This window comes from Mus pahari, chromosome 20, assembly GCF_900095145.1.
Source record: "Mus pahari chromosome 20, PAHARI_EIJ_v1.1, whole genome shotgun sequence".
Lineage (NCBI taxonomy): Eukaryota > Metazoa > Chordata > Mammalia > Rodentia > Muridae > Mus > Mus pahari.
In genome coordinates this window covers 3,183,311-3,208,096 of record NC_034609.1, presented here as the reverse complement: position 1 = coordinate 3,208,096, position 24,786 = coordinate 3,183,311, and the positions used below count along the sequence as shown (strand labels likewise).

At 43.0% G+C, this 24,786-nt stretch overlaps 1 protein-coding gene across 2 annotated transcripts in view; it reads right to left on the bottom strand.

Moving 5' to 3' along the window:
* The window catches only part of Slc10a7 (solute carrier family 10 member 7), a 234,269-nt gene that overhangs the window by 152,923 nt on the left and 56,560 nt on the right, over positions 1-24,786 (bottom strand). For both annotated transcript variants that reach the window (XM_021220146.1, XM_029532633.1), the window contains exon 5: positions 12,513-12,551. In XM_021220146.1, coding sequence (XP_021075805.1) covers positions 12,513-12,551 — 39 coding nt within the window. The remainder of the gene's footprint in view (positions 1-12,512; positions 12,552-24,786) is intronic.

Below are 24,786 nucleotides of genomic sequence, written 5' to 3'. Positions count from 1 at the left end.
GTCATGTATGGGGTGTGTGAGCACGTGTGTGTGTGTGTGTGTGTGTGTGTGTGTGTGTGTGTGTTCATGTAAAGGCCAGAGGTGAACTTGGGCATCGTCTCTTGGGAGCCATCCACCTTGTTTCTTTAAGACAGGATCTCTCACCCTGGCTCTCCCTGAATTGCTGGGGTAGCTGTCACTAAGGCCTAGGGTCTCCTGGCTCTGCCCTCTTCAGTGCTGGCTGGAAGTGCACACCACTATGTTTAAAACACAGGCTCTGGGGACCAAACTCAAAGTCTTCATGCTTACACAGCGATACTTTACCCACTCAGCTATCTCCTGAGCAGTTAATGGCCATCATTTAATTTTAAATGGTTATGGTTTGTGGCTACTAAGCTGGTTAGTACAGTCACAGATGATGCAATACACAACCCCAAAGTCTCTTTGCCTCTTGGACTGAGAAGGGAAACATCTTTATAGCAGACACATGCAAGATCACTGGGAGACATTAGAGAAGCTTTTAATATCAGTGAGACATTAGGTACAGGGAGTCGATCAAGGGGAAAAACAATCTGCAATGGAAGTAGAGGATACAGGAGCAAATGACTGCTAAGTTCACCTATCTGAGCACCATCTAGAAAGAAGATCCCAGCTCGAATGACAGGCTGTCTGTATCCAAGGACAGCATACCCTTACTGCAGAGCCAGAGGGACCCATTCCAAAAGCCTGATAGGATCACACTTGGGAATTACCAGTCTGTCTTGCTTTCTCTAAAGCCAGGTACATTCTTATTTAAATAGAGGATGGACCGTGTGCACTCCTGCGTCTACAAGTTAGCAGTCCCTGTCTGTTCACTCTGAATTAACATATTAGTAAAGAATTTACACATTTCCTGGCAGAACACCCTCTATCTACTTTTTAGATGAAGGAAGCTTCCACATGGTAATAAATCTAAGGGATGTGCTACCTGTGTCCCTAACTGTAAAGCTTCAGTTCAGCCTTACTGTGAGGGGTGCCTAGTCTTATTGCACCATGATATGCCGTCTTTGGTTGATGTCCCTGGGAGGCCTGCCCTTTTTTTGAAGGGAACTGAGGAGTGAATGGGGGTGGGGAAAAAGGGACTGGGAGGGGAGACAGAAAGGGAAACTGCTGTCGGGATGTAATACATGAGAGAAAATAAAACTGAAAAAAAAGGAAACAAAAGAAAATGGAATGAACTCATTTTAAAAAGCTGATGTTCATAGTTGTACCTTCCTTCTTTTAGTACATTGAGGGTCCATCTTTTAGTACATTGAGGGCCCGTCTTTTAGTACATTGAAGACCCGTCTTTTAATACGTTGAGGGCCCATCTTTTAGTACATTGAGGGTCCTTCTTTTAGTACATTGAGGGTCCGTCTTTTAGTACGTTGAGGGTCCGTCTTTTAGTACGTTGAGGGCCCGTCTTTTAGTACGTTGAGGGCCCGTCTTTTAGCACGTTGAGGGCCCGTCTTTTAATACGTTGAGGGCCCGTCTTTTAGTACGTTGAGGGCCCGTCTTTTAGTACGTTGAGGGTCCGTCTTTTAGTACATTGAGGGTCCGTCTTTTAGTACATTGAGGGCCCGTCTTTTAGTACGTTGAGGGCCCGTCTTTTAGTACATTGAGGGCCCGTCTTTTAGTATGTTGAGGGCCAGTCTTTTAGTACATTGAGGGTCCGTCTTTTAGTACATTGAGGGCCCATCTTTTGGGGCAGGGGATGTAACCCAGACGTCAGAGTCCTTGCCTAGGCCCAAAACTCCCTCCTAAGACTGAGCCTGGATGCGTACACCTGTAGTTCCAGCACATGGGATATGCAGGGAAGAGGGTTAGAAGCACAAGTTTAAGGTCATCCCAGCTTCAAAACAAAACCAAACCCATCTGGTCTACAATTACCTGTTAACAAAATACATTGTTATGTTAATATAAATGTTAACATATAACCATTTTCCATGGCTCCTCCTGTTAGTCACAACCTTATGACTTTCTACATCACAGTTAACAAATTTTACCCTGTGGCCAGACAGTGAGAGACCAGAGCCACAGCAGTGTTCTGCATTACAGCCCACCAAGCTCAGCTGCAGGGACAGGAGAGGAGGCGTCTACCTCCCTTCGCTGATAGTCAGCTTCCTCTTCATCACCTTGGGGCTTTTTCTTTCATTCTCTTCTGGTTTCATCTATCTGTAAGTATTTCTAAAACCACTTAAATCTGTATTTGTCCTAGTTTTTACAGCATCACTAAATTGTTTCTTTTTACTTTGAGACAAGGAAGGTCTGGTGTAACCCAGTTGTTCTAAACTCATTCTCCTGCTTCCCTCTCTGGTGTAGTAGGATTACTGCTACACCACCAAGTATGAGCTTAAATTGGTTCTTTTAATTTTCAAGCTTACATTTTTATCTTCCCTCTAGATTCTATTCAGCACTATCTTCAGGACACTGTGTGAGGGAGGGTGCAGCTCTCTGGCTGCTATGTGGGAAAGCAACAGCAGAGGCCAGGACAGCTAGAAACTGACTGCCTTAGCCAGCGCTCTCAGGAGCAGAAGGATCTTTGTACGGATAATACCCCCAGATGAATATCAATGGATTAGATACTCAGTATATATTCAGATTATAAACTAAAAGAAAAGATGGTGTGTTTGTGTCAGATGCTGTGCAGGGGACCGTGTACAAAGGAAATGGAGAAAACTCACTAGGGGCAATTTTGATAAGCTGGACATAAAAAAAAATTAAGTTTGGGCTAAAGAAGTGGCTCAGCAATTAAGAGCACTGGCTTTTCTTCAGAAGTCCTGAGTTCAAGTCCCAGCAACCACATGGTGGCTCACAACCATCTCTACTAGTAACTGATGCCCTCTTTTGGCATGCAGGTGTACATACAGACAGAACACTTATATGCATAGATAGATAAACAAACAAATGTATCTTTTAAAGAATTTTAACCTTTACAACCATAAGCATAACAAATCCTAAACATGAATTCCAAATGAGTCACAAACCTAAGGAAAAAAGTTAAAGCCAAAACTGAGAGAAGAAGACATAGGAGGAAAATCTTTGTGTCTTTAGGTAAACGGAGAACTTAAGCAACAAAAAGTCAAGATATAAAAGACTAAAAGAGATACGTTAAGCCTAATACAATGAATTTCCCCTTGTACGCCGCTGCTAATAAGAAGAGAAGGTTCGCTCTGTGTGCGTACACATGTGTACATGAGTTAGGAAGAATGACTTATAAACAACTGATAAATTGTGTGTCCAAAATAAAGACCTACACCCAAGTATAAAGAAACAGACAGTTCAGTTTCTTCTTTAAATGGTCAAGAAATAAGAACAGTCACCATCCAAAGACAGAGATGACAAATAAACACTTATCAAAACTGACCTCCTTCAGCCAGTGAGGGGCGGCCAGGCAAATGAAATCCATGACATCATGTTACTGCATGACTACAAGAATGACTGAATGTAAACCTGCTAAAACTAAGCGCTGGCAAGGATGCGGAACAACCAGGCTCCACACAGTCCTCTGGGAACCTAAGACATTGCCAAAGTTTGAAGTCGAATTCAAAACACATTCCTCAGGTCCCAGCAATTTCATTACTAACTTCTCCCTAAGAGAGTTGGGGAAATAGGTCTAAATGAGGTCTACACACAGATATGGCAACTTTATCCACAATCACAAGAAACACAAACACAAAAAACAAGTTATCCGCTTTCTAACACTATAGCAGAGTACCGTATAGAGAAACTGTAGAGAGAAAGGTTCCCCAGCATTAGAGGCTCGCTCTGTGATAAGGCAGAGCATTGTCTCCCTAGTGCTTTATGGATCTCCACAGTGTCCCATCTAAGATTCACAGCACCTCCCAACAGCTGCACCCTAGGAACTTTCAAACCCTTAACACACACTGGAAATCATTCACTATCTGAAGTATCCCACAACCTAAAGCTCATCAGCAATCAAGTACTAAGTGATGCAGTGTGACTCAGCAGGATGGCTGACGCACATGGTAACAGGACAAGGGCCACAAAAGGGAAAATCACAAAGGGAAGGTAGCCAGGCTCCTCTGGAAAGATAGACAGGTCCCTCTGGAATAAGCAAAGGGACACATTCAGTAATAGATGCTCAGCTGAGAGAAGGGCTGAGAACAAAGAGGCACGAAAGAACCTCTGGCCAAACAGAAATCACCGTATCCTAGATGCCACAACATACATGGGTTCGCTTGTCGGAGCTCAGAACTGAACACCCAACATGGGCAAATGTTAATACCCATGAGGGATACTGGCAAGAAAATGTCAACTTTCTGCCAACAATAACAAAACAAATGGTCAATGAGGAGGACGAAAACTAAGATGAGAACTGTGTGCCCATTAAGAACCAAGGGCTACAGGGCTGAAAGCCCAGTTTTAATAGCAGTTCTACTAGCTTGGATTCAAATTCAGAAAACGTAATCTTGGTTTTAAAGAACTTCGAGGGTCATGTTTCTAAAGAGGACCTTTATAAACATCCTGAGTAATGTATATTATTTATTACTGGCCAAAAAGATTACTAAAAAAGTAAATACTTTTTTAGTTTGGGAATGATGACATTTTAAAAATTAATAAAAATTAATGGTATTTGTTAATGGGTAATAAAATAACTCTAGTCAATTGGCTAGTTCTACACTAGTAGATTTCTTTAAATAGTAATGAAATCATTGCTTTAAAAAATCCATCATTATTAAAATAAAAAAAAAAATTGCCTCAACCTCCACCAAAATTAGATTTGTAAGTTGCTGGTCATCCCCATAATTAAATCTATGTCACAAATCTGCAAGAAAAATGGCCACTGTGACTAATGTATTTAAGGCTTCATCAGTCCCAACAGGCTGCAGGAACACTGTGCTGCTAAAGTGGACTTGAGAGACGTTCTGCCCATTTTATTAAATAACAAGACCATTTTTTAATTTTCTTTGGTTAATTCAGATAAGCATGTGAGTGGGTCCTCCTTCCTAAGCAGTGGAGCATCTTCTTATTCTAGCCTGCCTGGCCTTGGACACACTTGGCTGGTGTTGGACAAGCACTGTACAGAGAAGGGTCTGAGAGAGACAGGCATGCGCCCCACTGCTGGAATCCCTGAGTCTGGATTTTTCCTTGTCTGTCTCCAAGAGTTCTAACCTGTTTCTTGATGAAGCGACTGAGAACCCCAAAAGCACAGTGTTAGCAAGGGACTCAGTGGACACAAGGAGAGACTTAAAGAATAGCCTGACTCACATGCAGGCAAATTCTCCCTGTAATGGTGCTAATTCCATCTTTTGGAGAAGGTGGGCAGGCAAGAGACAGCCTGTGTAGGCTGCAGGATTATCTGTGAAGTTACAGCAGCTTTTTCCTGTGTGATTTAATATCTGCTACCTCTAGTCATAACAAGATAGCTTTTTATTTATAGTGTTGCTGTGAATTTGGGGCTTGAGATAAATTCAAATTTTAAAAGTGGGTCTGATTTAACAAAGAGCACGCTGACATGGCAAGACCCATAATGGAGGCGGGGCGTTGGGAACCAGCACTGGGGGCAGGCCTGACTTCCTGCTGCTTCAAGCTTTTACTGTAGCTTTTCTCCCACATACTTATTAATGTGCTATGCTTTTGCTTCAGTATCTAGAAACACGCGGTGCACTAACAGGGCTCTGAGGGCACTCGGGTTAATTTTCTCTCGTGTGAAGGAAGCTCATGGTGAGAAGCTGCAGCCTTCCCTGGATGTCTGCAGAGCTCTGGAACTTGGGATGTCCTGCAGCCAGAGCCAAATTATCTTGGGCCATCTTTAGTGCCCTTAATAGTCCTTTATTGTTCCTCCTTGTGTGTGAGCTACTCTCTTTTGGACAATGAGTGAGGCAAGTCCTTCGGAATGTACAGAAACCAAGCCCTCCCCCACCTCTAAAACCAGAAGGTTAAAATGACATCAGATAGCATCTGAAGCCGACAGCAGAGAAGAAGCCTGTTAGCTGCTACTAATCTACCTAATGTGTTTAAGAAGCGTTTTATTTATGATTTTCTGTGTCCTTGTTATTATAAAAGCTTTATGAAACTGCTTCCATATTGAAATATGGGATTTGTGTGTCCTAAGTCTGTCTTCCTGGTCCTCCATCACTCATATTTGGCTTTAGAATCAACTTGTATTCCCTTTGGGTGAGCTCTGTGTTTTGTGTCACAATGTTAAATGAACCAATGGTAATACTTTGTCACGGTGTGTGTAAGCTAGGATCCACTCCATTGGTTGAGACAGGGTCACTTCCTGGTCTGTAACTCAAATGTACAGTAGGCTGGTTAGCCAGCAAGCCCCATGCATCTCCCCTGTATCTGTGGTCCTGAGCTTGGAATCTGAGCACAGAGCACAATATCTGACCCACCTGAGCCTCAGCTTGTGTGGCTAGATTAAGCTAATCAGCACAACTAGTCAAACTAGTCAGCAATCCAGCCTTCAGGATGCTTGTTAGTCCCAACAGGTGGTTTGCTCCAAGCTGCAAAGGGAAACATCTGGGAAACAAGCTGTAAAGGCAAAGTCCTTTCAGAAGTCTTGATAGTGTGACATCCAAGCTACAAGGATGAGTTTGAAATGGTTCCGTGCAGGGTGGCACCAGACACCTGGAAAAAAAGATGCTTTTTTGTTCTTGTTGTGGATGGCCCTGGTGGTGTTTGTATTTTGATGTTAATTCCATTTATTCTGGAGGGGCTGTCTGGACGAGGAATGAGTCATGCACTCAGGTGACTGCTTGTGACCTACTCCCTAATGAATAAAGGAGCCAATCACTGAACGAGTAGGCAGGGCTTTCAGTTGGATGGAGGAAGAGAGGAAGCAGGAGAGGGTTAGGAGCTTTGGGGATGGGGATCATGAGAGGGCAAGATATAGCTATGGCAAATCTGCCAGGATTTGCCACCAGAGGATTTAGATTTAATATGGCTTACAAGATTAGGATTCTAGTTGTTGAGCCCAGCGATTGAGTTGCCATCGTTTCTGAACTAAGTTTGTGTGACGTTTTCCTTTACACAGCGGTTCGCCTGGGTTCGAGAGAGAAAGGTATGGTGGCAAAGCGTGGATTTGCCAGATGTGAACCACAAAGGCTGTGGGGGTTTTGAAGCATGGGGCTGGCATGGTTAAGGACCTGCCAGTGGGACCTTAGTGAGCTGGGTGGAGAGATTTTGGAGCTCCGGGCCAGAGAGTCTGCTGAGATGAGAGCCCTCAGCTGGAGCCATGTGACCCACCAGTGCCTGGTGTAGCTCGGGAAGTTTCCGTTCTTTTTAATATTTCCAGCAGCATGTTCTGGCATTAAAGTTTAATGAAAATCAAGTAAGTTGTGAACTTTGAGGGGTAAACCAAGATTCCAAGTTAGTAATTTGGATTGGTTAAAATCAACATCATCATTAATAATGAGCAAAATGACCTCCGTATACATGAACTAAATACATGCTAGTCTTAGGTAAAAGAAGGGAGGGAAGAGCCGGGTGTGGTGGCGCACGCCTTTAATCCCAGCACTCGGGAGGCAGAGGCAGGCGGATTTCTGAGTTCGAGGCCAGCCTGACAAAGTGAGTTCCAGGACGGCCAAGGCAATACAGAGAAACCCTGCCTCAAAAAAAAAAAAAAAAAAAAGAAGGGAGGGAAGAAGAGAAAGAAAGAAAGAAAGAAAGAAAGAAAGAAAGAAAGAAAGAAAGAAAGAAAGAAAGAAAGAGAAAGAAGGGGAGAAAAAAAGAAAGTAATGACATGGAATTTCTAGCTTCCAGCACTCAGGAGCTTAGGCAGGAGCACCATTCGTTCCAGTCAGACCTGTGCAGAGAGCAGGGTAAGCAGGAGGAGGGGGGCGGGAGGGAGGGAGAGGAAGAGGCGGAGTGCTGGAGGGGGAGGGAGGGGGAAGGTGGAGGGAGGAAACACTACCTGCCTTCATTAACATTTAGGATTCCTCACTGTTTTTGCCGGCACCCTCTTCTGGACTCTATAGGCACTAGGTGCACATGTACTAGGTACACATGTACTCATGTGCATGCAGACAGACACCCCTCCTTCTGATGAGGATGTAACATCAAGACACCGCTCCTGAAACATGCAGGTTTTACATGAGATACATGGGCATCTGCACTATGTGAGATACAGGGGCATCTGCACTATGTGAGATACAGGGGCATCTGCACTATGTGAGATACAGGGGCATCTGCACTATGTGAGATACAAGGGCATCTGCACTATGTGAGATACAGGGGCATCTGCACTATGTGAGATACAGGGGCATCTGCACTATGTGGGATACAGGGCATATATACATTCAGGCATCATCTTAGTTCTCGAGAGCACATGGAGCCACCAAATTCTATTCAAACATCATCAAGAAGGAAATCTCCAGTCCCTCACTACATCCCATAATAACAATAAACTGAACAACTAAAATGAGCAGAGGAGGAGGGGTCACTAACAACTCAACTTAAAGAAATCCTCTGTGGCACAAGAAATTTATGTAAATTGAACTCATCTATCATTAGTTATTACCAGTATGCTTCTACTAAAAAAGTTCTATGTAACAATTAGTTCTTAAAGTCACCGTGTTTGAATTAGACCTGGAACATTATTAAACTAGCTATAAATGTGTACCATATTTTATTTGTTATACCTAGATACCTGAAAAAAAAAATCAACAAAAGTACCCTTAGGTCTTTCTCTAAAATTTCTTCTAATAAAAATTTACAAAAGTTTCAGGTAGCTGGGCGTGGTGGCACCTTTAATCCCAGCACTCGGGAGGCAGAGGCAGGCGGATTTCTGAGTTCGAGGCCAGCCTGGTCTACAGAGGGAGTTCCCGGACAGCCAGGGCTACACAGAGAAACCCTGTCTCGAAAAACCAAAATAAATAAATAAATAAATCCCTAAAAATCGTTAAAAACAAAAAAAATTTCAGGTAATCAGAATTAACTTGAGATACTAATATATATCAGATTCTGATATATACTACAATATAGAGATTATTATAATACATGTGCACTGATAGAGTACATAATAGAGAATATATATGCATTCTCTAGTTATAAATAAATGTTCATTTCTTTTGTGTATAAACATACGCACATGCTCACATACATACATAAGGAGCAACAGTCACATATAACATGTGCATGCGCGCGCGCACGCACACACACACACACACACACACACACACACACACACACACACGATTACTCAAAACCAGAGAATAGCCATTGATTTTGTTTGTCGTAGCTTATAGCACTTGGCAGAAATAATTTCTTCACTTGGTGGATTTCATTAGCCACACATAAAAACGTCTAATATCAGAGACTGGACCAACAGCTCAGAGCTGTTTCTACTAGATGATACAAGGGTTTCTTTAAGTTATCCCCACCTACATCCGCATGGTTCTATAGATAGATGATACGATTTGTCCACATTATACATGGGAAAGTATCTGGTTCAGTTAAATTCAGTGAAGAAGGAATTCAAACCATTCTGCTTCCAGTCCAGTGGCTACTACCTATAAGCACAAAATTCTTTCATGAAGAAAATTCCCAAATAATAGCAACAGCATTCCTTATGAATGATTTATAATTCAGAAGTTCCCCTCTGAGGAAGGAGTTCTCTTCATAATACCAACTAAAAGACCAACCTCTCACATCATTCCACTAAAATAAGTTCTTTCTCCAAACCCGTGCATACTTCTGAGTGTTCCTCATAGACAGAGAGTGCAACCCAATACTTGTCTTGTATACCCTCTTCTTTAGTGACGGAAACTGTGGCAAACTGCTACAGTCACCGATGAGGTGTGATTGTGAGGTGAATTTCTGCAAGATCTTAGTGGAAGGAAGGTGTTGGGATTTCAGGAGTGCTACCTTGGATGTGGGGAGGGGGCAGGCAGCTCATGAGCCAACGGGAAGGAAACCACATGCTGCAGATGGGAGAGCAGAAAGACACGAGCCCTGGCCCCTGAGAGACCAAGTCGTCACATCATATTTGGATGAGACCTGCATGCATTTTATCAACTAAAGTTTGTTGTAATTATGTTAAATAAGGAGGGAAAATAGAATTATCTGTATTACACTGGGGTAAAACATGCACAGCTAGTTTTAACTCTCAACCCCTGCTAGCCATCTTCAACTTTGGCAAAGAAAAAGGAGAGAAAAGGAAAGAAGGAAGGCTATGTAAAAAGTAAGAAAAGACACTTGTGCTATTTTATATTCTACCATACGATACAGTGTGTTATTTTATATTCTACCATACGATACAGTGTGTTATTTTATATTCTACCATACCATACAGTGTGTTATTTTATATTCTACCATACCATACAGTGTGTTATTTTATATTCTACCCTACCATACTGCGGCACCTGTAGTTTAAGGCTAGCATGGAGAGATAGCCTCAGTCAGACCTCTGTATTGAGTACACGTTGCCTGTGCCACACAATGTATCTGGAATATCATGAACACCGTGTATCTATAGTGACATCTTTTCTTTAGCTTCTTAACTTTGACATCGCTTTTGTGTGTGTGTGTGTGTGTGTGTGTGTGTGTGTGTGTCCCGTCCACAGGCTACTACAGCAACCCTGTATTTCTTTACAGTCTCCAGATCTACTTGAAAACTACCTATGTATGTGGCCAGACTTCCATAAACAATTCTGATCCATTAGATGCACTAAGGTTTAAGTAGAAAAAGAAGAAGTGCAGAAGGAAGGAAGGAAGGAAGGAGAGCACAGAGCCACAGGAGAGTGCAGAGGCTCTTGGAGGAAGCTCTCCTTCTGGACCTGAACATGCATCTGGGCCTGAGAGAAAGAGGTAGCGACCGGCTTCACTGGCCAACAGAAAGCTCAAGCTTCATGCAGTGACCATTCTCTCCAGTGAGTGGACAGTGGGTGTGGCTTCGGCCACTTACACAATTACCTTATTGCATTTTCTCGGGTATCATGGGTATATCGTGATTGACCAACCCAAGTTAGGAAGCTGTGCTTCAGAGGGGATGCACAGGATTTCAAACCACTCCACTGCTGGCTCCTGGAAAATCTGTACTTTTACCCCTATTATTCTGTTAAACATGCGTGCGCATGTTTGAAACAGGGTTTCACTATGTAGCTGAAGATAGCCTTAAACTTGTAGCAATCCTACTGCATCAGCCTTCCAAGTGCTAGGCTTACAGCCATAGCTACCATACCTGGCCAAAGGTTATTTTTAAATAGACTTTACTACTTTGCTTCTAAGCCCAATAAAAATATGGCATCAAAGACAAACCGACAAGCTCTCTTGCCTCTCTTACTCTCTTGCCTCTTTCTTGCCTCTTGCCCCCTCTCTCCCCATTCCCTTCACCCCTCTCTCCACGTGGTCATGGCCGGCCTCTACTTCTTTACTCTCTCCTTCTCTCTGCCACTGCTACTCTCTTAACTCCCCTTCCCATGCCCTAAATAAACTCTATTCTATACCAAAACAAAACAAAACAACAAAAAAAACCCAAAACACCATCTGCCCGAATGGGACAGAACCAACAGCATATGAAGGCAGCAGGCCCCCAAAGCTCTGCATCATTCTGTGGAACTAACTTAACAATATATTTGAAAGCTTGAACTTTCATTTACTGCATACAATTCAGAAACATGTAACATAGAGAATAATAAGCATACATACTGGACCAGAAGCCAGTTTACATTCATTGCACTGGTTTTATTCCCAGTCATTTGTAAGTCACTACACTAAAGGTCTATAAATGAGTTGTGCACCTAAATCAGATATTCTACTTCATCTTAGTGGATTTAGCAAATTTGACAGTATAAGCAGTATTACCAAATAATAATAAACTGTTTCTTTATTCTTTCATAATATAAATCAAATATTGTGACAACTTATTTTAAAAGTAATTATCTAAATGCTAAAACAACATCCTTGGAATTACAGTGGTTCTGCTTATAAAGGTGGAACTACTTTTGAATCATTTTATGTATACTTTATATCTCAATGTCTATATTTCCTTGAAACTTAGATATAAATTATGTCCTCATATCAGTTTTGTTGTTGTTATTAGTGCTCCACAAAGATTCCTCACAGATAGATCCAATACTGGGGGTACCTTCTTTGACAGGGAAATGTAGAAAATAAATGGCGAGCCATAAATTAGCATTCCCTTTCTGACCAGCTGGGTCATGTTTCCTTTTCAAAATCCTCTGTCCCATGACACAAAATAATAACCTTCAAAAGGAGCTCATTAAGTGATCAATATATTGACATAACCTCTATAAGGAGACACAGCATTTTCATCAATATATTCACATAACCTCTATAAGGAGACACACAGCATTTTCGTTGGTTCCCTGAATCCATTGATAGACAATTAAACCTGAGCCTCCCATATACAGTGTAAGAGAAGATTCACTTGTTTTGGCTTGCTAATTTTCCTCAGGGTATAAGTCAGGGTACATGTAAAGATCCCAAAACTTTTATATTTAGCTAAGAGTAAAAGAAGTTCAGCTCTTCCTAAATCATTTGTGTAAAGCAACATCTTAAGGAAAATTAAAACCAAGACTACTCACCAAAAAACTTCCAAATGCTGAATTAAATATCGCAGCTGCCTGTGGAGAAAATAAATGGGAGAGAAGCTCACTGAAAGCAAGCAGAAAGAGATAGGTTCCATCCTCCCTGTCCCCACTGCAGAGGTCCCATCCGCCCTGTCCCCCGCTGAGCCACAGTCACTGCTTCCAAGGCTCCCTCACTAGTGCCCTTGGAGTTTGCTAAGATAGATGGCTGCAGCTCAGGAACCCATTAATAATGGTCTCAGAAGCAGGCAGGAAAAGGCTCGGCAGGAGATGCTTCAAAACTGTAGGACGGTCCAAAAGAACCACTCCCAGTAGTAAATCATAGCTTGGTATTGATTTCTCTGCTAGTACTATGAAAACAGGGGGGTGGTTTATATGTAACAATGCTTATTAATTAGACAGTAAGACAAGCACTAATTACTCCCTACCAAGGAACTGTCACCACTAGGTGACAGCTATTGTCCCACACTTTAGTACCAAGGACAGGGCTGTTGAGACCAGGAGAACTTCTGTCATGCTAATCATTTCTGAGCTAGAAACAATCAGGAAACATGCAATTGGCACCCAAATAAAAGAAGAAACAATTGGCTCAGCTTACCAAAGCATCCTTGAATACATGGAGAAGCTAGACACCTGTCAACTAAGTCGGCCCCTGTGTTCCACAAAGCTACGTGCCAGTGCCATAGCCATGATGGCTTTTCACGTTACTCAAAATGGGGGAAACCTGTACAACATCTGATGAAAGAAAATGAGAGAGGAGAGGAGAGGAGAGGAGAGGAGAGGAGAGGAGAGGCAAGGAAAGGGGGGAAGGGGGAGGGAGAAAAAGAAAACTAAAACTAGGCGAAAGAAAAAAAAAAAAAAAGGCAGAGAAAACCTGTTCAAATGCCCAGCCAGTCCACAGCGGCTCGGTTAATCGGTTAATCCTTATGGACACTCGGCCGCAATGGAGAAAGGGCGTCAGTTTGGGAAGTTTGACTGAAGTCCAGAGCTCAGCTAAGCTGTAGCTGAGAGTGCTTCTGCTCCAGACCAGGACGAACTGAGAGTGAATGCGTAATTAGGCCGCTGGCTCCAGAGAGCTTGGCTCTCTGATGCCACTTCATAATTAATTCAAAGCTTTGATAATTTCATTAGATTTCTCCTTTGCTGGTCCTATCAATAAAAGATGGCACTGGACCCCAGGTCCTCTGTGGCAAGGAACACAGGCAACAAGCACAGACCAGGGAAACCTTTGCTTCCTGACAGGGACAGTGGCATATGGCGCCCTGTGTTGTACTGGGAGAGATCAGGAAGAAAAAAGATTCAGCTACATAAAATATTACAGATGACAACTATCAACTGCAGCAACATATTTTAGCATCATCCTAGAATCACACTATGAGCAATTCCAGGAAACTTCCACACAGAGAAAAATAAAAGGGACACAAATGAGCTGTGGTCAGAACAACAGGGACTGTGTACTTGCAACCGTTCCTACACAGAGACCATATTCTGTGCTCAAGATAGATTTAGCCTTTTCAAAGAAACAGGGTTTCCCTCCAGAGCGCCGCCTTGCAAATCATTTTCAGACCCTTTTACTAGCCGGCAAGTGAGTCCACCTAGTGCTTACAGAACCGTGGAGTTACTAGAAGTAGAGCTCAGAGGTCAAAGCTCTCACTGAAGGAGACCTAAGGACCCAGCCTCCCCAGTTTGCCTTTGTGGCTGTGTTCAGACTGTATAGATGGGTCTGAATTTTCATTTGGGCCACTCCCAAGGCAGTAAGCCGACAGCTTTTATGAAATGATTGGTTTAGAGTTCTGGGTGCTCCAAAGACCAGGTGAAGCTGAACAGAGCCCACTGGGCCCGCTGTACAGCGGTAGTCCAGGAGGGAACTACAACTGTGAGAGTTTCGAGACTGTCATTTATGTGGTTTAATGTTTATGACCTTAGTGTTCTCAGCTATGGGGAGGGATATCCAGCACCTTCATAAAGTCTACAAAGCGTTCCCTAAACAGAGCTCCCTGCGTTTCCTTCCCTACCACATTATATACTACTCCCGATTCTCAAATTCATGATATCACAATATTTCTTACATCATTGCTCTCTGACCTAAAATGATTCCCCCCTCAAGGGGATAGGTGGGCCTTAAGCAACTCACAATTATCTTAACAATCAGCCCAGGAACCACCCCTCCTAGTTTTCAGCGAGCCAGCCCCATACATACATTAGTGTATATGCACTGCCCTCCTAGGTGGCCTGAACAAACCCATGCCAGCTGATAGGACACTGGGCTTATCTCTGCCATGACACCTGTCACACTCTATTCTTCTGCTCACACATCTCCCTGACCCCACTGTAGGCAAAGGTCTCCTAAGGAAGGAGTGTGATGAAGTTCATCTTAAGCATGAACTGAACGTGTTCATGGAACTAAAGAAACGAAGGTGTCTTGAAATACCAAAATCCACCTCTCCTAAGCTTGTCTACTTGCTTGCCCTACCATACTTGACAAAATCCAAGAACTGACAGAGACTGGATCTGATGCCTCATAAATCTTTAAAGAAAACATAAGACCCATGACCTGAGATGGAGACATGAGCTGCCACATGCAGTCTGCTCCGAACCTGAGACTCTGGGTTTACTGCCCGGCACTGGTTATTGTTGCACTTGGAATCTTGTTCTGAGGCCCCCTTACTAAAGCCTGGTCTCCAGCTGATGGGGTCTTTAGGGCACAGAATACCCTGGCAGGAAGTTAGATCACCAGGGATATAACCCTACAAATATTACTGGGACCTCAGACCTTTCCTGTTTCAGGTAAAGAAGCCTCCTGTATTCATTCCTTCTCTCTCTCTCTCTCTCTCTCTCTCTCTCTCTCTCTCTCTCTGTGTGTGTGTGTGTGTGTGTGTGTGTGGCTTTCACTGTATCTAATAAGGTATTTTAGTGATACTGTATGACATATTATGCAAGATGATTTTGTTAAGTTACTTGGTAAAGTTCAACTTTCTTCATAACCTATCTGTAATCATTTAAAATAAATTTCCTTAAACCTAGAAACAAGTGGGGCGGGGAGCACTGAAGCCACAGACGCAACCCTTTCATTACTGAATGGAATGCTGCTGTCAAGTCCTACTTTATGGAAAGCCTGAAGCTCACACGTGCCAGGATGCAGAGGTCTGCCCAGCTTTCATGCTCTGGACTTACATAAACATGTCTAGTCCCTTTAACATATGAACACTGCTGGGCTTCTCATGGCATTATATCAAAGTCTGTCGTGGAGGTGGTCCTTCTGTTGTTCCCTTATATGTCTACTAAATAAAAAAAGAAAAGAAAGAAAATCCACCACTTACATAAAACAAGAATGATTTATTGCAAGTAATGTGTGAAGCTCTTGGCTTCTGCCGCTCGCTGAACATCCTGACTCTGGATTACAGTACAAAGGAATGGTTCTAAGATGGTAAAAGGATGTTTGTGGCTGACTCTGGATTACAGTACAAGGGAATGGTTCTAAGATGGTAAAAGGATATTTGTGGCTGTCCTGAATTCCTAATAATGCTCTAAGGTAAAGAGCACATGTGGAGGTACACACAGGTCAGAAGCCAATCTCACACCTGCAAAAAGATGGCAACACTGGGTCCAGGAGCCCTTCCTCTGCACTTTGGATGGAGTCTGGAAACCAGAGAGAAGAATGATGGATGAAAAGTCCCGGAAACCCTGCACCTATGACAGAGTGACCAGTAACACAAGGCCTGCTGTAGCAGCTGACGCCCTATGACCTGATGCTACCAGGAGATGGACAAGCAGGATTTGAGACAGCCGGGGAATAGATGTGGTGATACCTGGCTCCTCTGTGTCTTTCCAGAGCAGAACAGATGCATGTCTTGGCCAAAGATGCTCCTACTGTGATATAAAGACGACAGGAAAGGGAAGATGGCAGCTATAGTCTATAACTGGGGGTGGGAGGATGATGTGGCTGTTTCAAAACAAATAAAAAAAAAAAAACAAAGAAAACAGAAAACTTAAGCACATCACAAAAGGCCTGAGGGGATTGCAAAAAGCTCTAGACAGTATTCTCTCAGAGGTGCCAAACGTGACCACAGATATGGGTACCTGTTGCTCACTACCTAGAACCTCTGATCTCCAAAGCCTGACTTTAAACTTCCTATAATGGCTATGCTCTTCCTTCTCCAAACGTGCCTTTAGAAGATTCTATGCCTTACAGTCAGTCCCACAACCCGAGAGTAGATCAGCAAAACCGAGCAGGCACTTCCCCACCCCGCCTCTACTCAATCTTGTTCAATGACTGCTGATCAATGCGGATTGCAAAGAATGTAGAGACAAAAGGTCAAAACTGGGGAGCTGGGCAAAACAGCTCAGCAAGGAGTCTTACTTGCTGCAGAACATGACAGCCTGAATTTGCCCTCTGGAAACCATACGGTAGGAGAGAACCAACTCCCACAGGTCGCCCTGTCTGCTACACAGGAAGTTCACATGCATCCATACACACGTGGGTCCTCATTCCACCCTGCCACTGGGCATAGCTGCTGGGGGGTGAAATGCAGGGAGCTTGACTGCACTTATCCCAATGCCTGGGTGCTGGGCTTCAGGGAAGCACTGAGACGCCTCTCCGGGGATGGGAAAACACAGTCCAAAATATGGGAAGCCAAAGCTGGTATTCCCCTGTTGCCACTGGGGACAGCAGAGAGGAGTTGGGAATGAAGTGTTGGAGGTCCACAGGCCTGAATGAGGCCAAGGACCACTTCGAACCCAAGGGCTGAGGAGGGTGTCTAGCAGGGGCCAGGACTGGGAGCTCCGGCTTAGCTCATCAGGGAAGGTGTAGTGGCAGCTCTCTGGGGGCACAGATGGGCCTTCTAAGGGTGGCTGAATTGTAGCTCCGAGTCAAAGGCCTCTCCATGCTCCCAAAGGCAGTTCTTGATGGAAGAGACAGTTCTTGTTTACTGGTTGTTCATTGTGGAAAATGGATGTGTGCAAACTTCTCGGGGTGGACCAGAGATTAAAAACCTTTTGTAGGGAGGAACAAGGAGCTTATTGGCTAAACTCTCAGGGCATCTAGGTACCTCATTAGTATGGAGAACTCCGTGTCTATGTGACCACAGGTCACATTTTCTTATGTAGGAAGTGTGGCACATTTTCCAGGCCAGAAATCTGGCAGAGAGCAAGGAGCCTACCATCTCAGGTGGATGGGTACCCCGAGTTTCTGGGGACTCAGACCCACTCTACCTTCTATGTTTCCTGGCAAAATCCACTGTCAGTCTGTCTCTCCCTGTCTCTCTCTGTCTCTCTCCCTCTCCCTCCCTCAATCCCCCCCTCTCTCTCACACACACACACACACATGAAGCAGGCAAACGAAACTGCCACACTTTTACAATCAGCCCAACAGCCCAGCTGATGATTTACGACATTCAGACATATGAAGTCCTCAAACTCTATGGTGATTTATCTGACCAGTCAGTCTCCTGAAAAACAATTAGAATGTAAAATTTACTCTTAAACGAGACGGTGGAATGTCACCTGCCATCTAGAAATGCATCCTACACAAACAACCCGGAGCCAAGACCAAGCAACCCCTGTAACCCCACAAAAAGGCCCTTCCCGAGGTGCTGCTGTCCTCTTTGGGGGGTGGGGGTGGGGAGAGATAGAGCAAGAGAGTCAAAAACTACCTTCATGCCCTTAGGAATAAAACAGCTTTTAAACAAATCATACACACAAAGAAGTCGTACACACAAAGAAGAAACCTATAGTCTCGTTACAAAGCTTTCACCAATTTAAAGAAAGACTCAGTTTGGAACACTTCAATTTTTAGTTTAAAAAGCACTGCTAGAATTAGCACCATTTTTATAAACGTTGATACATATCCTACTTGAGAGTAAATGTTCGTTATCAAGTTACTGCTCCAGGAGTAAATGGTAATTCTTTCAATTTCTCCAGGTCCACTTCTCGCCTGTGATGGGAAAGATCCGTTTTCTATAGCCTTTATCTTGAGGTAAACAGTGTTGCCATTCTTGTTTGTATCCATCCCTCTCAATTCAGGCATGGGAAAAAAAGATGCAAGTGCGTGTTTCTGGGCACTAAATTGAATCAGGTGTCCTCTTTTCTTAAGAAAATTAAGTTGCTCTTGTGCTGGCGTGTTTTAATGAGAGCGGAGCCAGCCGACAGTGACGAATGGCAACGACACCAGGGAGAGCATGTAAGCAGGACAATATGTGCATGGCGCAGGCTTACAGCCTATTTTTCAGTGACTACTCTCAATGACTTCGCTGTTTCTTAAGGGGCCTATTAATCTCAAATTTAGTTATTACACAACGTTTATTTGAACATATATTCTGTGGATGATGACAGTTAATAAAGGAAATCTTTCACAAGCTGTATTTTTACATATTGTTCCAACTCCAGCTCCTAGTCCTTTGATGGTATTGATGGAATAGTCCACATTGTTTGTACCAGGCTTATTTTTTTTTTAAGGCACATATATTCAGATTCTTTTCTAAGCACATGGGGACTCTTAAATAACCGTTAAAATGCATAAGAAAAAAAGTCCTAACACAAAATGGTAAAAATAAAAGGACATTTAACTGGTCAACAACAACAACAACAAAAAAAATGTTTAATGTGCAAACTGATCCTTCAAAGACAACCAGATGCCTTTTAACACTTTTAGAGCTCAGGTGCCTGATTTGCAACGGCCCTTGCATACCAATCTACTCTCACGATGAGCTGACAGAGACAGAAGGCAAAATCAATTTTCTTGAGGTGCAAAAAGAATCAAATAACAGCTATAGGGCTTTGCTCCTTGCCATGCTTTCTCCATAAAATGCCAGGCACCAGACAGTGCAGAGTCTGCAGTTGTCTCTAGTCAGCTTAAAAGGACCCTTTCACATTTTCCGCAGAACATTTATCAACTCAAATAGATCCACCAATTCAGGCTTTGGTTCTGGTTCTGGGAGAAGCAGTTACTTTAAGTAAAACTAGTACATAATAAAAAAGTAAAATGTCACTGCAGCTCAGAGGAAGACTTGCAAATGTCCTTTACCATCGAGATGCATGTGACTTCCTCCTGAAATCTCAGTTTCAATAAAATCCCAATAGTCTCCCAGGCAGAATCCTTAGATCTGCTGACAAGCCCTTTCCCAGGAAGAAGTCAAACTCCAGAGAGGAGAGAAGTCCTTGCTGAGGTCATGGGGATAGTCAGAGCCAGAAGGGAAGTCCAGTCTAGCCAATCTGCTGCCCTCTCTGCCACACTGGCAGTTTAGACAGACATCCATAGATAGTGGCTTTTACACTTAAATTATAAACATGGAAATAAATAGGCAGAGGCCAATATATTAAAGCCTTTATGGTTATGCGGGAAAATGGGGTTATAAACATTTTCTCCTTCATGCTATTCCTTGATTTTTAAGGATTTTGTATGGCCAACATATTTAATAAGGGGGAAAACATGAAATAAATGTTAGATATTAAGCATACTTAGAGTCTTATTCACCAAGCTTTGAGCGAGCAAACAAAGCCCAAGCGTATGTATACATCGGAGGGACTCAGTCAGTGTCGGCCATAGGCTCACTGGACTGCACACAGTACCACAGGGCAACGACCTACCTGGCCTTCTTCACTGAACCATCACTACTGAGAGGATGAACTGTGGGTACAAACTAGCATATCGAGTCTTCCACTCAAAGCACAGAAAATGCGCTTTGCTTAGACCATAATAACCGCATAGAAATATCTAGAATGTCTTGGAACAGAAATCAGCTAGATTGTGACATAGTACTTGACATTTTTTTGATATGCCAATTTCCGGATACTCCTTGAAGTTTGATTTTTCTTAATCTTATCTGATCTTCACAAAAAGAAATAAACCAAATATCCCTCTACTTATTAACTTGTACAGCACGAATCTGTTAAGCTTATTTTGTATTTTTGAATACAGAAAGTCAATAGCCTACAGAGTCACAGTTAAGAGTGACAGCCTAAAACAAAGTCAATGACTTTAAAGGGTTAAGAAAACCTGGCAGTGAAGGACCCCACTTTCCTTACAGGGCGTCTCAATATCTCCTAGTGGCCTACAACTAGCATTTCTCTGATCAGTTAATGGACGCTCTATTCAATGCCAACCATGGGCAAAGCTCTCAGCATACCAGGAGAAAATCTAGCCCACAAACTCCCTTGGCACTTTGTGTAGAAGGGCGTCCACGAAACGGAAGTGACAACTTCTGTCAAAGCAATCTAGTGTTTCTTACAAGTTTTAGACTCCAGCTTATCGACTCTGGAATTTCTGCTCCTTTCCATCCATTAGGGCAAGGGGCCTCAGAACTTCTTAAGAGGGCAATGGATCAATCCCTCAGCAATGGCTCTCCTCACCTTTTCATTAGCAGTAAAACAGCTTTCCTACTGTCTTCAGGGAAATAACATAGCGTAGTCACAGAGCTGCCATGGCCCCTCTCCACAGGCCATCCAATCCAGGCCCTTTTCCTCAAAGGCTATCACTGACATCACTAACAACAAGGCCTGTCCACCCTTCATAGTCTTCAGAGTCAGCAGCTGGATCAGTTCTTCTAGAGTTTCAGATTTAGAATAGGTTAGAAGTGACATTTTCCATACCAAGCTCTTCTCTTTCCTAACACATGTACTGGAGATCATTCTTTCACGAGGGACCCCTCATTGTCGCCATTCCAATTCCTGAGTGCTAATTGATGAACTGGCTCTCAAGAGGGAAGAACAGCAATATGTGGCCCTAATGTAACATTTCTAAAAATGTTTTATATTTACATATGTGTGTATGTGTGCATGTATATGCACGTGTGTACATACCCCATGGTGCAATATGGAACTTAGAAGACAGGCTGTGTGCCTCTGTTCTCCTCTTCCACCCCTGTAGGCCCTAGGGATGAGACTCGGGTCATCAGGCTTGGCAGCTAGTATCTTTTACCTGCTGACCCACCTCACCAGCTCCTAATATAACATTTAAAGAAGAAATATTAATTTTGTGAAAACTCATTTAGAAAATAAAAGATTCTGGAAAATCATTTTATAAGAACAACATTAACCCGATATCAAAGCCATCTGAAGCATCATATGAAAATCATAAAATAATAATTCTCATGTATATAGATAAGCACAAAGGCCCTTATATAATTTGAATTATTAGAACCTAGCAATATGCTGAATTACTTCATTGTGCAATGGGGTTTTACTTTAGAAATATACAATGGCTTTATGATTTGAAAAAAAATCAATCAAGGCAACTCACCTTATCAATTTTTTTTCTTTTTTAAACGTGGTCATTTCAATACTATTTGTCAAAATTCAAGATCAATAGGATGGCACTTGCCGGGCTGGAGAGATGACTCAGTGGTTAAGAGCACTGACTGCTCTTCCAAAGGTCCTAGTTCAAATCCCAGAAACCACATGGTGGCTCACAACCATCTGTCATGAGATCTGACGCCCTCTTCTGGAGTGTCTGAAGACAGCTACAATGTACTTGCATATAATAAATAAATAATTTTTAAAAAAAAAAAAAAGGATGGCACTTGTCTATAGTCCTAGCACTCAGAAGTCTGAGGAAGGAGGATCAAAAGTTCAAGGGCAGCTTGGAGCACATAGTGAGACACACATATTTACAGTTAGAACTCAGAAAACGGGAGGCTGGTGAGGTGGCTCAGTGGATAATCCCCTCAGTGTGTAAGGTAAGCACCAGCGTTCAAACCTCCGTCCCTGCATGAGAGCCTGGGGAGTGGCACAGCCCTCTGTGACCCCAGTACTTGACTGGAAGGCAGAGAGGATCTTCCAGGGTAAGCAGGCTAGTTAGAACACATCAACCGATACTCTGCGGGTTCAGTGAGAACCCCTGACTCAGCAAATAAAATGAAACTCCATCAGGAAAGACACCCAACTTCAGTCTCTAACCTCACACATATGTGAGTGTGCAACCATATGTATGCATGCCCACAAACAGACAAATATGCATATGCATGCACACAGCTTAGAAAACTAGAATACATACGAATTTTCTCTGTGAATGTAACTCAAAGGTAGACGGCTCAATGTTCCACAACCAGCCCTGCAACAGGATATATTCTCGCTCCTGCTTCTATCTTACCCTTGCTTGGCCAGACAATGTGAAGACCAAGCATAAAAGTTCCAGGAGAAGGACCCAGCTATGCCACAAAAACGACCTTAACTTTGCTTAATTTGCAAAGAGATATGAAACTTAACTTGGGCTGACGTTTTAAATGCCTCTGATAATCATGACTGAAATTTAAACTGCCATCAAAAACCGGGTAAAGATCCTGACCTAACCTCCGCTCGACAGAACCCTCCATCTAATGTCCGTCCGTGGTGAAAGTAAAACAACTTTCCCATTCTTTGCTATAATAGACAAGCTGCAATTGTATGCCTTTGTGGTCTAACTTCCGGGCTCTGTGGGTTCCTACATAAAGCCTGCATGTTTTGTTTTGTTTTTTTTTTAATGCAGCAATAAACTTGAAATTCTCCTCCCTAACCTGCTTTGGTTTTTACCTTGCTGGGAAGTCCTAGCAGTGAAATAATGCAAGACAAAGAAATCAAAGCACACAGGCTAGAAAGGATGAAACAGACCAGAGTCATAAATCTAACCCCTGCTCCCCACACAAAAAGTTAAGTGCACTTTTCATACTACAGAGCATAAAACCTACATATAAAACAATATATACCAACAAGGAATAATTTTACATCGAAATGAATAAAAATACTACTTATAAGTAATATAAAAACAGGGAAAAGGTACAGATCTTGGATTCTAAAACATGTAAAACACCAACAGGAGAAAAACTTAATTTCTAATTAGCAATGGTTTAGGGGATGGCTCAGTCAAGGAAATGTTTACAGCGCAGGAAGGAGAGGGACCTGAGATCAAGCCCTAGATCCATGGAATCAGCACAGTGGTACAAGTGTGGGGGTCCCAGAGCTGAGGGAGAGGAAGAGGGAGGGGAAGGGGAAGGGGAAGGAGAAGGAGAAGGGGAAGGCGAAGAGGGAGGAGAAGGGGAAGAGGAAGGAGATGCATCTCCCAGGGGTCAGTGGCTGGCCGCCTGGCCTCAACTCCTAGTTCAAGACCTTGTCTCAAAACACAGGGTAGATAACCATCGTGAGGCATCACACCCAAGGTTGACCTCTGGCATCTATATACATGTACACATATGCACTCAGACCTACATAAGTATTCCCACAGACACAAACATGCAAACACAGAGATGCATGTGCACACATGTACATACACTCTGACACACAAACAAAAAAAATTAAGAGCTATAGTTCTATATTAGCATGTCAAATTTTTCTGTATTAACCTAAAGAGTTATTGTAATTTCAGTATATCTACAGGGTTTTAGTACCTGCTTACTTTTCAAGGCATCACTTCCTTGAGGAAAAGAGAATATGAGCAAAGTCAGTCTCCTGATTTCAACACTCACTGAGAAGTCACACTGAGTAAGAGACAGGAAACTGGCTTGAGGACAGACTGTTGACCAAGGTGCACAAGGACAGATGGACTGCTGACCATGGTGCACAGCACAGCAACTCTAGATATCGACCTTTCTGGAGGTGTGAACTGGCTTTTGACAGGAGCACTAGGGCAGCTCAGTGGAGAAAGGCCAAACTTCAGCAAGAGAGCACGGCTCAGCCAGCCACACACCAGCCAGATCAAAAAGCCAAAGGAGAATTAGCCACCAGGCTCACTGAGGAGAGTTAACCACCAGGCTCACCTTACAAAGCTTAAGAAACTTAGTCGGAGCAGAACCATTTGATTCAGGTACTCCATCAGCAGGGTTACCAATGTATTAACTGGAAATTAAAACAGCTTCCTAAAATTATTGTGAGATTGAGTTAGATGGTTATATATAAACCCAAGTTTTATACAAAATATCATAAAACCTATAGCCCAGATGCCGTTACTTATAAAAGTATCTGTTCTCCAACATGAGAATCAAAAACTATCACAGCAGGTAAAAAAGGAACGCGTCTACAAGGATCCCCAGAAAAACCACCTTCTTTCCTGCACCCACACCCCAACAGCTCTTCAGTACAAACCTCTGCACTTGGGGTTCATGTTTACTGAACTTATAGGGTTCTAAACTTGTGCCTCGAATCACAAGTAAAACACACAGAGCTTGTTAAGTACACCTACAAGTAGATCGGATTTATTTAAATGAATGCACTCCAAAAGGTCAATGACGTGTAAGGAAAAGACAGGAGAGGTGCTGGGAGCAAGAGTGAGCACAGGCCTGCAGGAGGGAGGGGCGGGAGGGGCGGG